General features: G+C 34.4%; 1 protein-coding gene across 4 annotated transcripts in view; it reads right to left on the bottom strand.

The window, feature by feature from the left end:
• AP3B1 (adaptor related protein complex 3 subunit beta 1) overlaps window positions 1-19,734 on the bottom strand; it is a 157,913-nt gene that overhangs the window by 54,003 nt on the left and 84,176 nt on the right. For 2 of the 4 annotated variants that reach the window (XR_012635523.1, XM_074932048.1), the window contains exons 15-20: window positions 19,398-19,574; window positions 15,089-15,275; window positions 13,999-14,129; window positions 11,688-11,799; window positions 10,160-10,316; window positions 7,264-7,441 (exon numbers count right to left, since the gene is read on the bottom strand). Coding sequence is in view for 3 of the 4 variants with exons in the window: in XM_074932048.1 (XP_074788149.1) it covers window positions 7,264-7,441; window positions 10,160-10,316; window positions 11,688-11,799; window positions 13,999-14,129; window positions 15,089-15,275; window positions 19,398-19,574 (942 nt within the window). In the remaining variant the exon portion in view is untranslated. The remainder of the gene's footprint in view (window positions 1-7,263; window positions 7,442-10,159; window positions 10,317-11,687; window positions 11,800-13,998; window positions 14,130-15,088; window positions 15,276-19,397; window positions 19,575-19,734) is intronic. The other 2 variants (XM_074932049.1, XM_074932047.1) reach the window with 1 other exon arrangement.

The following is a 19,734-nucleotide window of genomic DNA, read 5'->3' as shown; positions in this document are numbered from 1 at the left end:
TTTGAGACCATTAAAATAGAGATAGAAACATTTTTTTTTTTAAGACAAAACGCTTGGTACTAACATTTCTGTTTCCATATGAAAAACAGAACAAAATCCATTCAATAAGAAAGCACTGTTATCTGTACTTATCTAGTAGCATGGAATTCCAATCATCTATTGGGATTTTACTTAATTGCTGGACAAATAACAAGAAGTTGATTTTTGTCACAAAAAAGTTACAATTTTAAGCCTTAAAATGAGTTCTATTAATGATTGGTAGTACTTTAAGTAAAGAGTAGAGCAGTAATTGCATAATCCTGCAATTGACTTGGCAAACAGAGTATTTCAACAAAATTTGTTTAAAGTATAGCTCAATAAAAAGTTTTAAACAGATCTAGTGAGTGTTGGTCATACCTATAGAACATGTTTAAACAGTGATGACTCAGGACAGAATTTAGTATGTCACAGCTCAATATGGACTCCCAATGGGGTGGTTTAGCGAAAAGGATTGATCTTTGAATGTAGCCAGAACCTGGACGTGTTACCCGCTGGATGCTCATCAGACATCCTTTTTGTCTGAACCAGCTGAAGAACTCCCTCTGCCTTTGCTCTCGCTCACTCACAAAAAAGAAGACTTTGTCGTTCTTGCAGAGAATTTGTCAACTGCCTTTAGACCTTAAGACACTGCTCACTATCCAACGTATTGCAAGTAAATGAAACAGAGCCCTTCCAGGAGTCAAATTCTGTAAACTAACTAGTTTAGCAGTTTCCTCCCCAACAGCATGTGACAGCTAAATACATATACACTATTATTCTTCTATCTTTTCTAATAAATGAACAGGTCTAAATAAATTAGTAAAAATCCATATGACCATCAGGGCCTCCATTTCTTGAGCATTTCTTGCAAGCTGTCACAGTCTCTTCAGGCACTCGGGCAGGATAGGAATCCCTAGAGGAGCTTTGAGTCCTTTCAGAAACTCAACAGCTAGAATCACTTTGACTATCACCAGAGAGTAAGATTACCCTTCTTTTCTAAAGGTGCATTCCCTTTCTTCTAGTCTCTCAACCTTACAGTCAGCTGCAAACAAACAATAAAGCTGAGTCTATTTTTTACCAATTTCCAGTTCCCTCCAGAGAACATGGAAGAAACTAGCTAATGTTCTCATTTTTGGAAGCTGTTGATGTTAATGACTATCAGGCTTGAACTGAGCCTAAATGACATTAGTCATCATTCCTTCAATAAGCCCATGGCTCATATAGACAGTAGTCACTCATGTGATCATTACAGACGTGCTTTAGATATTCTGGGAGTAGAAGACTCCTGTGGACAGAGAAGAATGGAAGCCACTATTTAAAAAACTATTTTTAAATAAACATACTTCACTGATCCTTATCACTATAGGTATTTGAGTGTTTTGCTGTCGCTTATTTATCTGAAACACAAAACTCCTCTGGACAAAGGAAATATAACAAAATATCTTTAAAATGGTGCTAATATTGTTTCATTCCTTATATGCCTTGCCCAGAATTAGTGAGGGACTCTGCTGCAGAACATGGTCTCTTGAGTATCATTCTGCTCACAACTATCAGACTTCATTTTTCTCTTCCAGTGTGATTATTGGCAAGTCATTAAGCTTTTTCCAGCTCTTTTCAAAAAAAATCTGTGAAATAAGGACAAATAGTATACCTCATAAGCTACAGGTTATACTTGAATTACTCATGTCTATGAAGTGAGAGAGAAACAATTTCATGACAATTCTTTTAATGAATTCCAAGCCTTTTTATAGCACCATTTGGTTAATATTTAGCACTGAATCAGGGGTTTAGCTGTTATCTGAAGCACCTTTACTATATATGTATCACAACTGTATTTGCTAAACCAGAAACTCTTCAGACACCGGAACATACTAAAAGAGAACATGGTTAAGCAAAATGCAAATATATTTTAAAAAAACAAACCTCAATTGCTGAACTCTTTCACTCCCTACACCCCACTTATCTATAAGATATAGTTCTATCTTCAACTATGATTAAGGTTCAAAGGTTATTTTTAGCTAGAGTTCTATATTTGCTAATTATTCCAGCAGAGATGGGATTTCTCCATTCCCTTTTATTATGCAGCCAATTAAAGTCTATAAAAAGTGACTCACCCACATGAGAGGCTATAGCACAAGTATGAAAATTTTGAATATGCTTCAGTTCTGCCAATGGCAGCATTGCTAGGTCAAGATGTTTAAAAAAATTAGGAGTCAGAGTTAAGAAAACCTCTTACTGTTAATCTGTTTACTGAAGACAATTAAGACAGAACACCCTGTGTCACAAATAACACCAACCGTATGCTTCAATTTGTTTCTTCTATTACTTAGTTTAACTACATTCTTAAGTAGTTACTAAGTACATATCACAAACCTTGGTATGTAGTTTTATCTTATAAAATGCATTTCTGCACTGATATTATTTTGAATCTAATAAATAATACATCTTTAAAAATGGGGAAAAAATACTTCAAGAGAATTTATTTCTTACACTTTAAAATAAAATGGTCCTAGATAAGACATAAGTACAGAATCATTACGTCAAGGTAATGCATGGTAAGAAAAACTTCTACTGCACACTTCATCAGAATACTGTACTTAAATACATCAGTTTACTGTAAAAAAAAAAAAAAAAAAAAAAAAAAATCCAAAACCAGAAACAAACAAAAAACACCCCTCAACAACCCTACCATCTGGGAAATGTAAAATCAGAAGCTAACTAAATCAAGATAAAGCTAATGTTCAAATTTGATCACGTCTTATTTTCTACTTCAGCCAAGCGTGTCAAGCTTAAGTAAATACTCAAGTTACTTATATGTGCATGCATGCATGCTATATATACACATAAACACACAGGCATTTTCATATTTATATGTATATTTGTATATATGTCTATATATATTAATTGTGTGCCATTCTGTACAAAAGATAAAAGAAATCTATTTACATGGGTCTTGTCTATTGCAAACATAGTTATTTTTTAATTTGGTTTTTCCAAGAAAAGAAAATTGATTGGCTTTCTAGGAATAAAAAATAGCCAATGACTCCAACAGACACTACCAACAGGTATTTCTACTGAGGGAAAAAGCTTTGCATTCCAAAACAAGAAAATAAAAAGGCTCTGACGTGTCTGGCATTTCTCTGTAACATAATTTTTTATCATTTTTCTTAAAACTAAGTCTATGGCATAACCCAGTTTCCTACCAAGAGAGCCCACTATGGGAAAAGCAGAATACTAGGCAAAGAAGTTAAGCTATATTCCATCAAACATTTATCCGTTTGCAATTCATCTTGGTAATAGAGATAGAACCTGGTAAATGCATATAGGACTTGAAGCAGGAGATTTCTCTTGCTCAATGCATAATTCATGTGCTCCGCCTGCAAAGTGTGTAAAATGAGAATTTCACACCACAGCATAAGCCATGGAGCTGCAGAGAAAAGGCAGATGAAATAATATTTTGCTGTGTGAATTTTATTTCTTATCCTCCCGATATTTATACAAAACCATCATTGACAATCCAACTGCATTGACAGATCACCCACTGTTTCCATTGTGTTAGCACTTGAAAAGAGATCAGGCAGAAAGATAGACAATTTGTTTTTTGTATATTTTTTAAATAGTGGATCAGGTTTTTAACAGCTGAGTGACTGTATTATACTTGTATAAGGAGGTCACCAGTAGCTGATTTTAAAATCCCATTGTAGAGACACCTACTTATATATGCCATCATCCTCAAATCTGCATTTTAGCTCTATAGTATTTATGCTTAACATAAAATATGTATCAGAACACCTCAAACTATCCGTATTTCAAAATTATATAAAAGACTGCAGTACAAGAGGGTAACTTTTCTATTCACTGCAGCTTCATTACAGTGAACACAACAGCTTTTTCAAAATGACTCTTCAAGAGAAAACATATGAAAGTATTAATAATATATTCAGGAAAAATAACATGAAGTTTTTGTAACCTATTTTAATGTTAGTAAATGCATGGATGTATGCACAAATTAAGCTCCCATGTGAATGTAATCAAATCTATTTTATTATGAAAATTCTGTTGAACGTGGCAATGGCGACCAACAACACATATAGAATAGTAAACACCACCCAAAACATCAGCTATGTAACATACTTCATGTGTGGCAAACTGAGAAACTATAAAAATAAAGCTTAGTAACTACTCCTCTTATCAATATGTATTTCAGAAAATATTTTCTTTTATTTTCTTTTTTTTTTTTTTTTTCCCTAAAGGAAAGGAAATCCTAATGAATCATCTCCCCATATACACTGACCAAATCACGAGTACCCTGTAGCAGAATAATATAAGCAATGGCTTTTCCATTAAAGATCTATCAGAATAAAACCACACATTTCTGAGACCCTGGCTGAAACTGTCTGCTTCCTGGGTGGCCTGAAAAGAAGTCAGGTAGGAAGCAGAAAAAATAAAGGATTTTCCTGGAAATAAAATAAACATGCGTGTTTTTTTGTAAAATGTACCTCCTCACAAGGGCTCTATCTATAATGTTCTTTAATGTTTGTTAACAATTGCTTTCCTTTTCAGCTTGGAAGGACTTATCTAGGTTATCATCAGTTAGTTCCACCTATCATCACAGTGCTCAAAACAGGTCTCTTCAAAAAAATCTATTAGGCTAGTTAGCATAACAATCACCTTTGACACAAAATACTTCTGATTCTCCCCATCACCTCCTCATCCAGCTACACTTCTGAATACAAGCTGTTATTGGAAATACCTCAAGTAAAAATGCAGGTATCCGACATGGCTTAAATGGAAACTTCATAGTCCTAGAAATTAACATAGTACACGGGACACTGAAATAGTCCTCTATCTTCAAGAGCATTAAATTAACTTCCCCTCTGCCTCCTTCATATATGACCATTGTTGATACAGTCCATCAGCCATAGCTTGTTATCCTTACATTAAATGTGCTAATTTCTTAATGAAAATTAATTTAAGGAACACAGACACTTAGCTTTTGCATACTGAGCTCTATGCTATCTTTTCAAGAATCTCTTCACTTTTTTCTTGCTGCCTTTAAACCCATGCGTATAAATAAACCCATTGCTATTTGTTTTAATATTTTTTGTGATGTTTGAAAGTTTTGCAGTTTTTCAGTTCTACCCCTTGAGGCTGATCAAGCCTTCTGTCAACTGCTTATAAATACTTTTTCTTTCTTTTTATGTACTTCTTAACCAAGTAGGACTTCAGGACTACTGTAATATTCTTTGTCTTCTCTTAAAATTCAAGGTCTTAACAATTTTCCACTGACTTTACAAAACAAACCCAAGCTTCCTGGACACTCTGGTTCTCATATTTTTCAGTATGTCTGACTTCACACATTCTCAACTGCTGTTTCAAAATACAAAAGACTTCTTTATGCTAGAAGTAATCACATATCCTGGGAAATAACCAGAACAGTTTAGATAACTGTAGTGAAAGGAATCATGAACAACAGCATCAATATCCTGAGAAAAAGGACAAATGCATCAGAGGGAAGACACTATTGTGCAAATATGATTTTGCAGTGGCTGCTCAGAACTAAGCAGGTCAGAGTACCTATTACTTTCTGGTGACAAAATACTGTGCTAATATGAGAAGGTGCAAACTGTTAGAATGAATTCATGTCCCATCTAGCACCAAAGGAGTTCATCCTGAGAGGATTTAGGTTACATTTGTTGCACTACCATTTTTTGGCAAGATCCAGTTTGGCTTCTCTACTAGAAGAAACTTTGACATGGTATTTGGGCAGGAAACAATGATCAAACCATGGAACAACCATGGAAACACACCTCCGTTTCTCAAATGCTACAGTCTCACTTCATCTTTTGTTCTACTTGGTAGAAGAAGGGAATAGATTAAAAGTTAAGGTTACAACGCAGAGTTCCTAGGCAGACCTATAAAGTTACGAAACAAGGACCATAAGTTCAACATTTAGAGAAATAGAGAGGCTTACCCTTTCAGTCAAAGGAAATGCACACCGAAACAGCTTAATAAAGTTACAGTCTTCCCTCTCAACTGTTCAAAACACATCTGTCCACCACCTTCTGCCACTGCATCAAATGCAACAATGTCTGTTTTGACTGTTCAGCACCTATACAGGAGTCCTGACCGAAATGTCTTGGCTTAATTTAAAGTTCATTGGATCATCAATTTTCAAAACGATGTATCAGTATTAAAATGGAAACTTCTGAGCTACAATTTTACCCTTCAAATTTTTTATAAAATGCATAAAAAGAAATGCACAGGAAATATTTGATAACAGAAAAATAATTTTCAGAAATTCTTTCACTCTACTACCTTAACAGATTTAGCATAAAATTTTTTAAAGAAAGGTAGGTAAACAATGCAATTCCTGTTATTAGCACTAGCTCTATAATGCTAGCTTTATAATGAACTTTTAACCTCTTTTTCTTCACTAAGGTAAGCAATTAAAATTTAGCTGACACATGAATGGCTCTGTTGAACAGTTCTCCATCTTCACGCATTTCCAAATGCAATTTAAAAAGGATGTATTTGAAAGTTTGCTACACCATAAATGTTGCAAAAAACCTAATACAATTTGAAACAACAGAATTCTTTATAAACTTTATTCCTATGGAACAGAGAGCAATAAAACGTTGTTTACTCATTAAGAATATTAATTCTACTAATCTAGGTATACACTTCAAGTATACATGCATTAACTGCACTACTCTCAATTTTAACAGGAAGTTTTAAGACAAAATGAGTGCTTCTACTAGAATGTCGTCAAACTCTTAAGAAACAATCTATTAACATTTGCTTCTTGGTTTTGCTTCCTGTTAGATTCAGCTCCTGTAGTACACTTTAAGATCCCATTTTAAGATAATTTTAATATAATTATATCACTATAATATAAAAATCATCAGGATATTATTTTTGTGAACTATCCAGGTACGATGCTTTCACCAGTTCAACAGTAATTTTAAAAAACAATTAAGTTTTATTCTTCATCTACCTGGAGTAAAAATATGATAGAATTAAAACTGATATATGCTTTAGTTATAAAATGTTCTTGCTTGCTTGAACTATCAACAAACTACTTCGGCATTGTATTTTTTTATGAAGGCTCAAACATTTTTTTCAGAAATTCTGTTTTTTTAGATATCTATAAAATCACTACTCATCTGCATTCCTGAAAGAAACACATATAGATGGTTAGATGCATCTTTTCATCTTTTATAGAGCTTTTAAAAAAAATTTTACCTTACTAGAGGTAGCACTTCCAGATTTTTCAGACTCAGAGTCACTTTTAGAGTCTGATTCTGACTTGGAGTCTGGAGAACTTTCTTCTGATGAAGTGGGCTCTGTATCAGAGGAACTGGACGTGCTTCTCTTTTTGAAGATCCCCTTTGCCTTCTTTTTATTGTCCTCTGAAACACTACTTATTGAAAAAAAAATGTTAAGAGACATGTAAAACCATCAAAGGAATCTGCTTAGGTAATACCCTACACTAAGATTTCAAAGTTTTATTAGATGAGCTTTATGTCAGTATTTCTTCATGATATAAAACTCAGCTAAGTTGGCAGAAGTAGTAGCTTGTTTAAGGGTACACAAAATTGTTGTATCACATTACACAATAATTCATCACATATAGTCTAAACCAGCGCAACAGCTGGACAATAATATGAACATATTCAATATTTAAAATATTATTGCCATGCATCCATTTTGTGACATTTCAGAAAGAAGTGTAGACACCCTTTTATATAAAGGAACTTCCAGACTATTCCACCTTTGATTAACAGAATCTTGATGGGTTATCAGATCATTTGCAAAATAATTTTGCTGGGGGGGGGGGGAAGCAATGCATTGAATTTACTTCTTCGTTAATTCTTCTAAATCAAACCACCTAGAAATAAGACCTACAATATCTACAAATATTTCAACCCATTAAAGAGTTTATACAGAAGAGCAATTACATGCTGACATTTTTGGTCATATGGAGTATCTTACAGCTAATGGACTTGAGACATTATTCTCCACACAGTAAAGTTCTGCTCACCCTGGCAATGTTGGATTATGTTGCTCCATGCTAACAGCCTCCGAATATTATTAAAATCTGAATTGTTCACTTATAATAATACTATAACTACCAATTAGATTACCCTATGGCAGCAAATGAAAATTGTTTTCTAAGAGTTATCATGGAGCAGATAAATTAGTATTGCACAGAGAAAAAGAACCTTTGCTCTTGGTCTGCAGACAACCATTTTATACTTCCAAATCAGGTGTTTCATACAACACCTGAATCAGCTTCCTCCCCAAGACAATAAATTGGCTACTAAAGTGCTTAAAGGATAACAAGGTTAACAGTAATTAAACAAATCCAGACCACTTAATTATTAAGAGTCCCTTTGGGCTCAAATTAAGCTGTTACACATTTTTGCTTAGCTTTAGGAGCAGTACAAAAGAATGTACTATGCTGCATTAATGTTTGAGATGGCAATATTTTTAGAAGGGAAAAATACATTGAAGGGGAATTGAAAAAATCTAATGTGACAGAAAGGAAAATACTTAGGGCAATGACATCTTCCTCCCAAGAACTTCTTAGAACTGAATTGCCTAAATCAAATTTAATTAAATTATTAAAAATCAGTGCTAACATTTAAGCCATGCTAATAATGCCTACCCACGTAACAGAAGTTGAAATCAACCCCACAAATTCTAGCCAAGCATTTTTTTCTGAAAGCAGAAAACGTGAAGCTTGCAAAGCTAAAAATGAAACATGAGTACACATGAAAAAAACAGTCCAATACAGCATATCTGATGGTTAAAATCATGGTGAAAAATAAGGTACTATAAAAATTACATTTCAGTATGACAACATGTAAAAACTTGTTTGAGGTCAATCAGCTAAACAAAAATTCACTAGCATATACAGTTTAAAGTTTCTTCTTCATGATGTCTAACACAGGTACTGACAAAATTATCTATATTTTCTTAATTGCCATTGAATAGAAGCTGTAGTTGCATCAACAAATAAGTTACTGTGAACCCATTATATAAATGAAGTTGGTTTTCAACAATTTATCTTTAGCTTATCTTTAAAACTAGATTTAAAAATTAAAAGTGTTACTTTATTGTGTATCTGCCAGTTTTGATGGGTAATCATTGTTTACCTTACTGCTTAAAATTTCAGATGTTATTCTAATGAAAAGAATTTACTGGTAACTAGCTTTTTAACTTTGGGATGATGAAAAGCCTGTATTAATTTAACCTACAGATTTCATTTGTTCTGAACAGGAAAAACAATATAAATCACTTTTAAAATCATTAAATTCTGACTTAAATTAATAAAGTCATAATTAGGGCATTATGCTGTGTTTGTTATGGAAGTGGCAAGGCGAGCTGCTTTAATTACTGTCTGTAATAAAAGGAGCAGAGTGCGTACTGTGCCCCAATCAGTGCTGTCAGCCACGACTGAGCTGAGCTGCAAACTCATCAAGTGAGCTGGCAGCAGACTACAGACTAAAGGGCGATCATGTCTGCAGAGGCCACTTGCTGACAGCAGTGGAAGAAACAGATTCATACAATCCAAGGTATTAGCCCCAATTACTCAAAATTTTAATGATACTTTAATACATGATAATGCTGTTGATAATGGGCAATCTTAAAAAGCGCTAACACTTAAATATCTTATGACCGTTTCCCTTCACAGTCCTTGCCTCTAATATTTGGATCATAATCTTTTTAATATAACATTATTTAGAAAAATCAATTGTCTTAGTTACATAATGGAAAAATGTTGAAGGACTTAATTTTAGCTCTCAGCAAAATTGCTGCAAAAGGTAATTAAGTGTTTCACACAATTGTTTGATCACTTATACAGCCTCTCAAGGTTACATCAATTTTCAAAAAACCACCCAAGATTTTACTGAAGTCAGAAATTAATTCCAAACATAAGAGTAGTTTGATTAAGGAAAATATGTTTCATCAAAATTCCATTCATACAATGAATATTACTCGCATACACTGAAACAGGAGACAGCCAATACACCCCCCAAAAAAGCCTAATTAAAGGCTTAGCAGATTCTTTACAGGAAGATTGCCTAACAGTTAGTATCACGAAAAACTAAAAACCATAAAAATGCATATCCACCTTTCAGCAGCAGCTCTAGATGTTTTGTTCGCAGTACTTTCCTTGCTGTCTGATTCACTGTCACTTGATTCTTCGCTGGAAGAGGAACTCCCACTACTCTCATCACTGCTGCTTTCCTCCTTATCTTCCTTCTCACTTTCACTGCCAGACTCGCTCTCTGAAATAAAAACAAATTTTACTTTTGTTTTCTAAATATCTTACATAATTAGTATTTTCAGAATCCAAGTTTGTTTTAAATAAAATGTCTTAGTATTTTAAGATCCAATTGCAAGCTTTAGCATTATTTACCCTTTATCAAAAGCAAGCAATATCACTTTGCCCTAACATTTACAAAATTTCGTTGGTTAAAGACTAGTCTTCAACCCACAGATTATACTTTATCAAATTAGAAAGACTAATAGTAAAATAATTACATGTGGATTCTTCAGAATTACATAACCTTATCAGGAGTTAGAGATGACCTCAAATTCTCTAATCTATACATTCACTTAACTGCAAGATTATTTTTTCAACCAGTTGCTTAATTAGGTAATCTGTTCTTGAATACTGATAGTGATGATTGAATCACTGCTTTAAACAAATTATTCATCCTCTAATTAATCATATAGCTACCAAATATTCAAATATCTGAAGTGAATAGATTATTTTCTTGCTTCAAAGATCATTAATTTCAGTGATACAATTCCTAAGCACTTCTGCATATTTCCTCAGTGTAGGAATGAGATGAAAGAAGCTCCATATTCAGATTTTAAGGTGCTCCTCTTTATTCAACTAGATGCTTATAATTCTTTTAAGTCTCTAATGATAAACGTTTTCTGTGTCTAAAGCCTGGACCTATGAGAATTATGTTCTTCACCACACCTGAACTATATTAACATCTGCTGAAGCAGCTGTCTTGGGGAACTGCCTATCTGGCATTAAGTAGGAGACTGTTCTAAAGAACCTTTGCTCACTGAACTTGATAGGCAGCTGTCAGTTATCTTCTCCATAATCACCCCCATTATAATAAATAGAAAACACTGTGTAGAACTTGAGAGCAATACTACAACATAATTTAGCGAATAAACGCCATAAAAGACTACACAGCTAAACAAGTTCAGCCATTTATCAACACAGCAGCACACACTATCAAAATCGTACTTCGTCAACAATGAATTACCAAAAACATTCAAGACTTCCGAACAACCACACATATGGGCATTCTTCCCTCAGAAAGTTAGGTGCCTTTTGTTTTAATTGGAGTTACAAACTCTCACTACTCTTGGTAGACTCAAAGCAGGTTGAAAATAGTATGCCAGCTTTTTTAACTGAGAAATAAAGGAAAGTCAGACTCATTTATTAAACATACAAGCCATATCTGTAAAATTAGAAGTTACCGCACAACTATAGTGAATGTAAAATTTTCCCCTGATTTCCTGACTTTGTATGTGGCTCTGTCTTTTTTTGTTAATTCTTTTTAAGTAGCTGCCAATTCTGAAGATACAGTTCTCCAGGCAGTGGAGATGCAAGTTGCTTTCCAAACACCTACTTGATGAACTGGTATTGGTACACTCATCTTCCTCCTCTTCTGATTCAGAGTAGAACTTTTCCATAGGTTTCTCTTTCTTAGTTATACCTAGAATTCCAGTCCATTCCTTTGTCTGTAAATAAATTTCAACAAATTTACTTTTACAGCCAGCTATACAAAAATATACACACAACACAGCAAAGAAAAACACTCGCAGTAGTAGTATTAACCAGTTTCTAAATAAATCCTCTAAGCAAGAAACTATTAGATTTCTCTTATTTTACAAAATTAGGAGAACTAAAAGTTTTGTACATACCTATAAAATGAGAGATATGTCTGTTAGAGAGTCTAGAAAAAGATTTACTAAGGCAGATTAAAAGCATCAGTAACCATAAATAAATTTCTATGTCAAAAGAACCTGAACTCTGCGAGTTTTATCTCCAGATCCAGCTGTGTTTAGCCTATGACTAGAATGAAGGGTAAATATGGCTAGTCACCACCTTTATCATGTGAAGTTTTAAGGGGAAAACAAATGTGGACCCAGTAGGCAGCAGAAGTTCCAGCAGCCACAAAGGAATTATATTTGACTTCCTTTGTAAGTCTTCAAATACAAGTAATTCTTACTACCAGCAGAACACCAGAATATGACAATATTTTGGCCAGACTTCCTTTCTTCCCATATCCTCCTATACTACTAGAGAAGCAGAAGAAAAACTCAGGCCAGGAAATATCAAATAGACAGACAACTAGTGGTACAGGTCTACCTTGGTGACTGCTCTGATCTGGACTAAGACTAATTTTTGGAACAGCTTGAACAGTGACTTGCAATGGTGTAGGGCTCTAGAGATGCACTGGGTTCCTCTTAAACACCAAAAGCTGCTAAAGCCTTGTAATGCTCCAACCAGCAAGTGGTATTTTAAAAAGCCGGTATTCTTTTGCATATAAACGAAAATTTAATTGTGGATTGCAGCTTAACAGCTCAGCTTCACTCACGTACATTGTGTAGGTACATGCAGTATTAGAGGAACCACAAAATTAATCACAATGAAATGACCATTCTCCAAAGAAAATACTTACAGAAAATCATGGGAAAAGGATTTTCATGTTTGTTTTAAGGTTTAAATGGTTGGAAGGAAATATTTTCTGTTATATTGTAGATTGATGTTATTCCATTTGATAAATTTCCTGCAATATATTTTGTTTTTATGGACGCTGGCACCTTTACACATTCTTTCATGCCAACCGTGTCATTTACAATCCCCTGCTTGAGCTGATTGCCTTCAGATTCTCCCCACAAAAGCTTTCAGAAGTTTGTACACAAATACCTCTTTTCCTGAAATGTATACAAGAAGGTAGACAAGTAATATTAAAGCACTACGGAGAAATGCTTGTTCTACCACATTGGTGTTCACTGGCTTCTGAAAGGCATACCTGTTTTTTACAATTTTCTCTACCCATTCTATGCCTAACATCTAATAGGCAAATTAATTCATGTGCGATTTACTGTAGAAGTTGGCTCATGGCAAGGACCATGTGCTTTTCTGGGTATACCTGTTACAACGACATACCTCCAGGAGCACCATCAGCATACTACATTTCAATACATTTATATTTCTGTTATTGTTCAATAGCTTTCACTGACATCTAGTAGGACTCTGGTACCTGATGCCTAAATCACAACTCTGATACCAGAACGTGACTTTGCTTCAGTTTACAATCTAGTAACAAAAAGCTATTGGTAGTAGACAACCAGCCCTGTAATGTCAACAAAAGACTAGTTAGTGCAGTAACAGGTTATGTTTTAATATTATAACCTTTCCTAATTCTCTCCAGATGATCTGAAATGTAAACCCTTATCTCTCCCAAACTTTATACTTTGAAACATACATCATTTTTCCCCCTGCCATTGCCTTCTGTTTATACACCTATTTTTTTCTGTTTAGACTTGGATTTGACCACAAACAAACCTCCACCCACCTCCTGCTTTGGTAGTCCAGCTACACTCATCATTAACAGCCATAACATACTGCAGCACAGAAAATGTAACAGGTATGAAATTGGAAGTGAGATGGAGGGGGAAAAAAGCCCATTTAATCCACAAGCAAAGCAGAAGTGGCCTACAGCTGATCCACTCCTCTCACTGAAAAGAGCAAGAATCATGTAGATTTCCAAATGGTCTGCTTCCAAGCTAAAATAAGCAACATGCATGTTCACATGCATCAATGTTTTTCAGTACAGCATACAGATAGAATCTAAATAGTTGTATTTTTAGGTTAATATTCTATATTGACAAGTGCCTTCAGCAAAGTTACTTTTAAAGATGTTGACGTACCGGCTCAGCTACGTCAACATTTCTGACAGAAGGGTCAGGGGCCACCTCTGGCCAGTTGGACAGCTCCAGGTAGCCAGTGGCTCGGCTGTTCAGTGTGTGAGACAAGGTGCCAAGCTGGAAATGATCCCGATCTATGAAAAAAAGGAGGGAGGGGAGAAATACACAAACATCATGAGCTCTACCACAAAGAGCAATCTTAATCAGGACTAAAGGTAATTGCCATTATATTACCTCAAATGTCATGGAATAAATATAAACTAGGAAGCTCTTCATAGGTCAGAAAACTGATTTCAGTCCATAGATTACAATAATCTCCCCCATAATGGTCAATAAAAAAGCTAATCAGTCAGTGTGTTTAGAGGTGTTGCTCTGAAATGTAGCTTCTCTAAAAATTACTTTACTGTGAATATTAAGAATGACAGCAGAGTTAAACAATCCATATACATGTCTTGGCACAAACACATCCAGAATTTTAATAGTTTTTCTTCAAAATGGAGCTCCTTTTAGAGCTTCAAAACTGGGACTAAGTAAGTATGAAAATTAAAATTGCAGCTCGTCTCAATAACAGAGCATTTCTAATTAAGATAACCTGATAACCTTTTAACTTGAGAAAAGAGACAATGATTGTTACTTGAAAAAGGACTGGGAAAACACACAGGGTAAATTATGACTTTGGAAAAAAATAATAAAAACCTGATCTATTGATATTCAATTTATTTCAGATTCATAAAACATTTACAATACTCACATTAACAATCTTCTATTAAAGTCCAGATAAAAGACTACAGCTATTCTCCTAAACTGAAGAACAGTTTTCCTCAAAAGACACACCTTCTGTTATTTAAATCAAATTTAAAATCCACATGAATAGAAATGAATCAGTTTGTCAGGGTTTATCATCAGAGAAATGCACTGTGTTTGCACCACGCAAACCTTGCTTCCTGAAAAGCAAGTAAGCAGAGAGAATACCCTTGCATATTAATCATTTGTATTTGCTAAGTGACACAATTTGTGAGCATATTTGAAATAGAATAGGCTGCCACATTCCTTTACACAATGAACATTTCCCAAATGATTTTGGCAGTTATACCTTTAAAAGGAGACTCAAGCAATGGGGCAGGTTTCTGTGCCAGAAATATTTTTTTGGCATATTTGCTTAAAGCTCCACTCTTCTCATTCGGAACAATAAGCTGCCTAATAAATCTTGTACGGTCTCTGATGTCGTAGCTTTGATCATACTTGCCGAGATTTAATACATACTGGGTAAGCAATTTTGTCTGTGGAAAAAAACAGGACAAGAACAGAATACAAGTTATTTATGATTATTGATAACTCTGGATAAACATATTTAAAGAGGTAATAAAAATGAATGGTTATGTCAAACAAATGTTGTTCCACAGGGAATATGCATTTCTAAAGCTGCAAATGGAATTCTGCAGCCAAAGCACATGTCCTCTTCTGTATTGGGGAGGTGAACGCTGAGTACTGAGAAGCAGCCATGTGCTAGATTATTAAACTGCTGAAGTGGAAAGAAAGGCATCATTAAAAAAATAATCATATATGGCAAACCCGCTGAAGGGTCTACGTGAGGATAATGAATGTGGAAATACAACTAAAAACATGGCACTCAAAACTTAATCGGAAAAATATGCAGGACATCAAAACATCAGAGGGTATTAGGGGGCTGGCAAACTGCTTCTGCTGAGGTGTGTTTTATGAAGAGATACTGTCCCTGGCATAAGCAGTGTCTGCACTCTGACTGCACTCAGTTACTTTATCCTGAATTATGACCCATTAAAGCAGACACATGAATCACTGAACTGGATTACTGCAAATTATTTGCAGTGCATTTAGCTGTTACTTTTTCATAAAAGCAAGCTGCTGATGCCCTCTAAAAACCAGGATAAAAGACTTCTTCCATTTTTTTCTTGAAGCTTAAAGCCTCCAGTAATATCAGTCATTTATTTATTTATGTAAGAGAGCAACTTATATTATCACAGCTTTTTACAGCATAATAAGACTTCCTAATTTGATGTCTGAGAATATGAACATGTATTAAATAATTTTAATAATTCAGTTAAATTTTTAAAATTAAAAAGAGAATATAAAAAAAATCAGGAAGACTTTTTCTGTATCTTAGCAATAACATAGTGTAACCAGAACAATAGTGCTGAACTGACTTGTATCCATTAGATACATTTGGAAGAAGTATGCCACTTTCATCATATACAAGCAAACAGGAAAAAGAGCAAAAATAATATGCCATCATAAGGAAATAAATTTTTAGTATTTCAACTCAGAATGGATGAATAACACAGGGTTAAAAATGTATTGTCAAGGAGGATCTTTTCTTTATACAAAGAAGCAACCTTGCATATATATCTTGTTCATCATGCTATTGTTGTAACCGTAACACAGCTTCACTCATGTGAATGAAAAAATACATTAATAAAAAAACCAGTCAATTTTGTTATGTGCAATCTAAAGATGTAAAAATACTTTTTCAGAACATTGAGTAACCCCTGTAAGTGAAATACACAGATTAAAAAAAAACAGTTTTAATTTTAACCACATACAGCACAATGTATGCAAGCATTTCACAAAATACCCTGCACTCCCAAAGATTTGAAAAATTAGTCACATTACATAAGAATAATAGTAAAAGCATAGTTAAAAAACACCTTTCAGTGAAACATTTTAAATTTCTTTTTTCTCTCTCATTCCCAAGTATGGTTGTGTGAAAAGATATTTTTACCACCAAGGTACTGTTTTAGCTCTGAGAAAGGTAAAACTTTCCCGTATGTATTTCACAGCTTATTGGCAGCTATTTCTACATAAGGATATAAAATTTTAAACAACTGCATCAGTCAAAGCATATGCAATCTGCGCTCATGCAGGACTTACGCTGTTCAATCTAAATGGAATTGGAAGGGAGGGTTCCCAGGTAGCATGAATTAAATTAAATGAGGGATACCTCCTGCAGCCTTTGCTATCACTTCTCCTCTGTACAACAAAACAAGAGTCCTGGCTGTCATGGCAGAAAGCTCAGCAGAACAGATCATAAAGCACAGTGGTCTTTGCTTGTGAATTGCTACAGGGATGGAAGAAGTTGAGGGCCTTGCTATCATGGTGGGAACTTTTTCTGTGAGAGTTGATGGAATTAGATAAAGAATTGATCTTGACAGACTGCATTTTCTTTAATGGCATTGTTTTCTCCATGATCCTTTCCCTTTTCTTCCTCCCTTTCCTTTCCCCTAAAATTTCTCTTCCGTATCATCCAATACAGATAAAGACACAACAAATGTATACGGAAGAATGCTCTGTATCTGCAGGAAATTTCCTTGCAAGCATCATACATAGTATAAATAGTTTTCATGAAAACACAAAGAAAACACTCTATTTTTTTTTTCTTGTCTTATGGCAATGCAACCAAACAAGTAGTGAAACTTTTCTACATGGAGTAGTTAATAGAAAGAATTAATTTTAATTACAAAACAAAAAATAAACTAATGAATACACATCAGTTTTTCCAACAAAGGAATATCCATAAGAAGCCAAAAATTATTTGAGCAAGCACACTAATTTGGTGAAATATAACAGAATCTGCACACCATGACTGCTTTATAGAACAGTAACACAAAGTACTCTGATATATGATATGATGCATTTATTATCATATGTCAACATCGCCTGTTATCTGGACATGCTCATTATATAGGCCTAACATAATTTCTTTTATCCTCACACTGTTAGAATCTATTACCATTTTTTATACATTTTGGTTTGACTAATATGAAAAGTATACTTTAAGTCATCCTTACGCAACATTTCTAGAATTTTCTAGTGGCAATAGTTGTATTTAAGGATTAAATGCCTACCCTATGTTAGCAGCACTTAACCTTTTGGTAGATACTCACTTGAAAAATTTTATAATAAAAGTATCACCAACAGAGGAGGCTCTATAATGGGAGAAAGAAGCTATCTGTCCTCTCTGACATCATTAGCTTGCAGTAACTTGATTCTTTAGATACATAAGCCTATTGTGCTAAACCACTTTTGACATATCTCCGTACACATTAGGACTACTAAAGACTTTTTCTGGTGGGACTCCTACTGTGTTACACAACAGAAACCCATCAAAATCTCTTTATTCTTCCTGCTATATGCAAGAAACAGCTAAAGCAACTAGATGACATTTTCTGCATAACACTTTGTCCTACATGAGTTCCATTTAGACAGCTATCTAGTACATTCATAACGATTTTTTTGTCCCTAAATGATGAAAAAAGGAAGAAAGTTTACCAAACAACATAGACAACTAGAGGAAAGGCTGTTCTTATTCATATTCATCCAGGTAGGACTGAACTTGAAACTCTTCATTAAATTATATACAGCCTTTGAAAATTCATGGGGTGATCATAGGATTTAAAGGATAATGGAAATTCTTATAGAACTCATATAGAATCCTTACAGAAAATCCTGAATCTTAAGGAAAACATCAGCAAATAAAATATTTACAGAAAGGGAAAAAATAACAGTCTTATTTCCTCCAGAATTTTGTGCTGAGAAAAAGAAAAAAAAGAAATCTGAAAAAACAGATGAGTTTTACCTGCCTGTCCCTCACCTGGGGCAAGAGCTCTTTTCATCTGTTTGGTTGGTGTTGAGCCTCTCCTGGCTAACCTACCACTACTTTTCAATAAAGTGACATTGTATCTTTGAGAATTTCACAACTCATTGACCTTGGATGAAACGGATAAAGAATTCAAAAAGTATTATGTGGTGGGTTAGGACACAGAGGGAGAAACCATGAGAAGAGGTGGACAGACTGACAACATAGGAGTCAAGTGTACAAGATTTGCCTTCAAGTTTTGAGAAATCCAACTGAAAAATGGCTGGACTTTTTAGGAACTGAAGTAATTCCAGAAAGAAATGTTTTAATAGTGAGTGAGTAAAGAAGAGTTACTCCTCAGAATAAGGATGTACACATAGGAAAAGTGTGGCCAGGTCCTAAATGCAAAACCATCATACTCAAGTTTGGAAGGAGCTTTGAATCAATCCAAGTCATCAATCTACTCTGTTAGAATTTTGTATATGAATGGCTTGACCACTTGAGAAGACAATTTACTTTTCCACAACCTAAAACTAAAAGAGAAAAACACCCTTTGATGAAATCCATCATTTAGTAGACATCTCAGAAGACAGTTTCTTCTGCTTTATCATCATTACTGTATTATGCAACACTTACAATGACATTTCTTGAAAACTGACGCTCAGCTTTTCTCCACAGAATAATATGGACTAGTTCTGGTTACTTACATAAAAAAATCACCACTGATCTATACAGACTGTACAAAACCTACTATGACTCTAAATACATCCACTTCTAAGTTTAAGCTTACCTGCTTTGAATTTGTTAAATAGAGTTTTGCGCCCAAATTTAAGATCTGCAACTTTACAAGGTCATCTTCAGTAGTGAAGCTCTTGGCTGTTTTTCTCAAAACATCAGGTGCGATCTTTGGAACCCGTTCACAGTACTCACCAATGAGCCAGAGAATGCTGGCTCTGGCAACTGGAACCTGAGAAAACATTGTGCATTCTAAGTTAACATATTCACAAAGACTATTTGCATACTTGTACGTGACCGTGTTCAGTAACAAGTTAAACAAAATACTGTTTAAAGACAATTGTCGTGCAAGAAATACAGACCTGATACTAAATGCTGTTCAATACAGCCAC

Source organism: Athene noctua, chromosome Z (assembly GCF_965140245.1).
Source record: "Athene noctua chromosome Z, bAthNoc1.hap1.1, whole genome shotgun sequence".
In the NCBI taxonomy this organism is placed as follows: domain Eukaryota; kingdom Metazoa; phylum Chordata; class Aves; order Strigiformes; family Strigidae; genus Athene; species Athene noctua.
The sequence above is the reverse complement of the archived record's forward strand: the minus strand, read 5'-3'. Positions and strand labels throughout refer to the sequence as shown.